Below are 3,396 nucleotides of genomic sequence, written 5' to 3' on the forward strand. Positions count from 1 at the left end.
CTTTAGTATATCTTTGTGACATATGGGTAATTGTACTGAAGGACAACTTGCAACCTTGTTTGGGTGTTGTGAAAATAGCTTACTGCACTTTTAGAGCTAATCCTCATCTGGCCTCACTTCGGTAATGCATGTTGAGAGCATCTGCAGAGACAATTGTCCATTATGTCTTCATTTTCCATTTTTGCAGTTCTGCATATTGCCATGGCACAACAGAACAGCAATGCAGCTTTCTGCTTTCACTTCCCATAGCAGCATCCTATTTCCCCCCCTGTATTTGCACATATTTGCAGCCATCAAGCCTCTCTATCCCCCTGTCCACTGTCCTCCTATTTTGTCAGGACACTTACTGGTGTCTCCTCTCCCTTTGTTCTTCCTCTTTGTCTGGAACCTGCTTTCTTCATGGAACATTTCATCAAATCTCATAGGTAAAAGTAAAGGTATTCTTTTTAATTCTCTGAATTCACTGAGCTTTGTGGTAATTTTTCTGGCATATATATATATAAAGACATATGACTGGGATTTTTTAAAAACTGCTTTTCAACTAATTAATTAGAGTGTTTCAAGGTAGGTGCTGCTTGAATTCACATGCTCAAGCTGTGTCACTTTCACTTTTTTTTGTTTTCCTTTTTATTGCATGAGAGCCATGCAGACTCATATGAATGTAAGCCCCACAGTTGCTGCCCTAGTTCTTGTGCACAACTTGCACCCAGGGGAAACTACACTGCTTTTGTTTAAATTATGGGTTTTGAGGTTGATCATAGTGTTGTGGGCCTCCCATCCTGGCTGTGATCCTCACCTCTTCTCTCTGTGGGGTAAGTGGACTTCTGATTTTTCCCATTTGACTCTCCTCCTCAGGGCAGAGAGGGGAGACTTGGCTTGTAAGGTCCCTACTGAGCATACAAGGTAAAATTCCAATTCTTCTGTTATTTTTGCAATAAACTCTGATTTAGCAAGTTCACTTGTGTTAAGAGACTGTAATGTTTTGTCAATACAAGTGGAAAGCTAATTGTAAAATAGAAATTTCCATGTAACTTATTAATAACGGACAATGTGACATTTAACAATCAGTTTTCGTTACTTTGAATCTCTAGCTTGCTTTTGCTTTTAAATTAAATGTTCTATTTGTTTTAGCATAAAGTCTAAATATTTGCTCTTAACAGCAGCTAGTAGGTTGCACTAAATGTTCTCTAAAACCATGTTCTTGTGAAGCTTCATTTAAGCAGGTAAGTTTTCAAACTGACCAGTGTGAGGAATATTTTGAAGCATTTAATTAGAAAAAAGATATTTTTGTCACGGAGAATGGTTTCTGCATCTGTCTGTGGATTTCAAGCTTTTCAATTGCATTTTTTTTTTTACTGTTGGACATTTTCAAGTGGTCACAAACTGTGTGTGAGTAAAGGTAAAATTTAATGTTTAGCTTAAACTGTAAGTCTACATGCACTGGCAAGTGACATTTTTCCCTCCACACTGACATTAGAGTAATGTTTTCCTGGGTTGTGCTGTGGTGGCGCAGCGGTTAAGCACAACCCACATATGGAGGAGGCCTTAGTCCTTGATGCAGCTGTTGCAGGTTTGATTCCTGGCCTTGGTGATCTTTGCTGCATGTCTTCCCCCTTCTCTCATTACCTACTTTCCTGTCAATTAACTATCAAAATAAAGGCCACTAGAGCCAAAAAAATAAAAATCTTAGAGTAACATTTTCCTGTTTTAGGACATTTGGTATCGACATTATTTATATTTGCAAAATGTCAGTAACTTTATTAAAATTCAGAAGCTTAAGTAAATATAGTTGCCTTTTAAAATGTTTTGGGTAAACGTCCACAACCATCTTATGGTCCTTTTCAACCCAAACATTTTATTTAGCTAAATTCTTGAGTATTGAGACAGCCTCTCCAAAACATTGACTTTGTTGTCGTTAAGTCACTTTGTAACTAAATTGCCACCTTCCAGCCAATGTCGTAGAGGTTTGTTTTCACTGTGGATGTTGTTCTCTTACTAGTTTTAGCCAGCATTCTCAGAGCCTTTTGCATTTGATGTGAGATTGATGCACATTAATTCATTCTTCTCTGAGATGAATGAATTAATCTGTTTTCTCAAATGTACGATGGGCAGAGATTCGATCTCATGCTGTTCATACTCGGATGTATTTTTTTTTTTAAGTTTTAAAAGATTAACCTGGCATCGTTAAGCTTCTTGAAGCTGTAAGAATAAACTGGACTTGAGCTGGTCCACATGTTTTTTTTCCTGATGTTTTTCCTGGTCTTTTTTCAAGATTCCTTAATGTCACACGTGGCTGAGGTGTTATCTAACGTAAATCGGCAAGAGTGCCTCAAATTACCTTTAATGTTGTGGATTAACCTATCAGAAGCTTCCAAATTATGGCATTTCGGGGCTTCTCCATAATGATCTTGGTGTATTTATACTTGAATTTGAATAATTCTATTAAAATTATCCAAAAAGTCATCATCATAGACAAAAAAAAATCCTGCAGTTGTCAACCATAAATGACCTACAACAGGAAAATCTTTAATAAAAATGTTTCTTATTACTTTTCTGTAAATATGCTATTCTTTCTGCTATATTACCATACTAATTTCTTCCTATTGGTCCTCCCTAAGCATAAGTTTGAACGTTATTTATTGGTAATTCAAAACAAGTCATGGAAAACGCATATAGCCCATATATATGGAATGAGGAAGCCATAAATGAGTTTTAAAGCTGTGTAATAAATGAGACTTCATGCATAATATTTTCCCACATGCATACACACATATACACATTGTCTTTTCAGGGGCCTGAATATATATTCAGCTGCTGTACTTGCACAAGCCACAGTTACAGCTTTTATAATTTGCCTTAAGCTCATTCTCCAACTAAGATTTGATAATTATGGTATGGGGATTATATGCAAATACACAAATGTGAAAGCTGGAATGAAATCCATTTACAACATCTTCCAAGGTAAGTGTCACTCTCAGTTCTATAGTCTTCATGCTTATTGTTTAGAAAATTGATGCAGACAATTGGTATTCATATACTGTCTGACAAATGTGATTTTTTTGTCTGGAAATGGAAAATTAATTCTGTGGGTGGCTTTTGAAATGTAGTGTTTTTGCTGTTCTTCCAAGGTTTGACAAATTCTGTAGACTATTTGTCATTGATTCGCAGGTCAAAACTGGTCTTACATTTATATTCTGTGAATTAAACTCTACATTTTATAGCAATGGCAGTTAACGCCTGCAACTCAAATGTTCCTGCAAGGAAAACTAAGTTCTGGCAATGTCCGGCTCAGATTATGTAACCTACTGTTTGATACAGCACTTGTGTCATTTATGATAATTATCTACATTGCTTAAGGCAGTGTTTTTCAACCACTGTTCCGCGGCACACTAGTGT

At 36.4% G+C, this 3,396-nt stretch overlaps 1 protein-coding gene across 20 annotated transcripts in view; it reads left to right on the top strand.

Moving 5' to 3' along the window:
- Positions 1-3,396, top strand: part of LOC103134101 (neurexin-1a) — a 277,111-nt gene that overhangs the window by 24,142 nt on the left and 249,573 nt on the right. For 9 of the 20 annotated variants that reach the window (XM_007546203.2, XM_007546209.2, XM_007546201.2 and 6 more), the window contains 2 exons: positions 426-437; positions 856-903. The exons of 4 other annotated variants lie outside the window; for them this stretch is intronic. In XM_007546203.2, the coding sequence (XP_007546265.1) occupies positions 426-437; positions 856-903 (60 nt within the window). The remainder of the gene's footprint in view (positions 1-425; positions 438-855; positions 904-3,396) is intronic. 7 more of the 20 variants (XM_016668483.1, XM_016668488.1, XM_016668484.1 and 4 more) reach the window with 2 other exon arrangements.

This window comes from Poecilia formosa, unplaced genomic scaffold (genome assembly GCF_000485575.1).
Source record: "Poecilia formosa unplaced genomic scaffold, Poecilia_formosa-5.1.2 Scaffold15, whole genome shotgun sequence".
NCBI classification, from domain to species: domain Eukaryota; kingdom Metazoa; phylum Chordata; class Actinopteri; order Cyprinodontiformes; family Poeciliidae; genus Poecilia; species Poecilia formosa.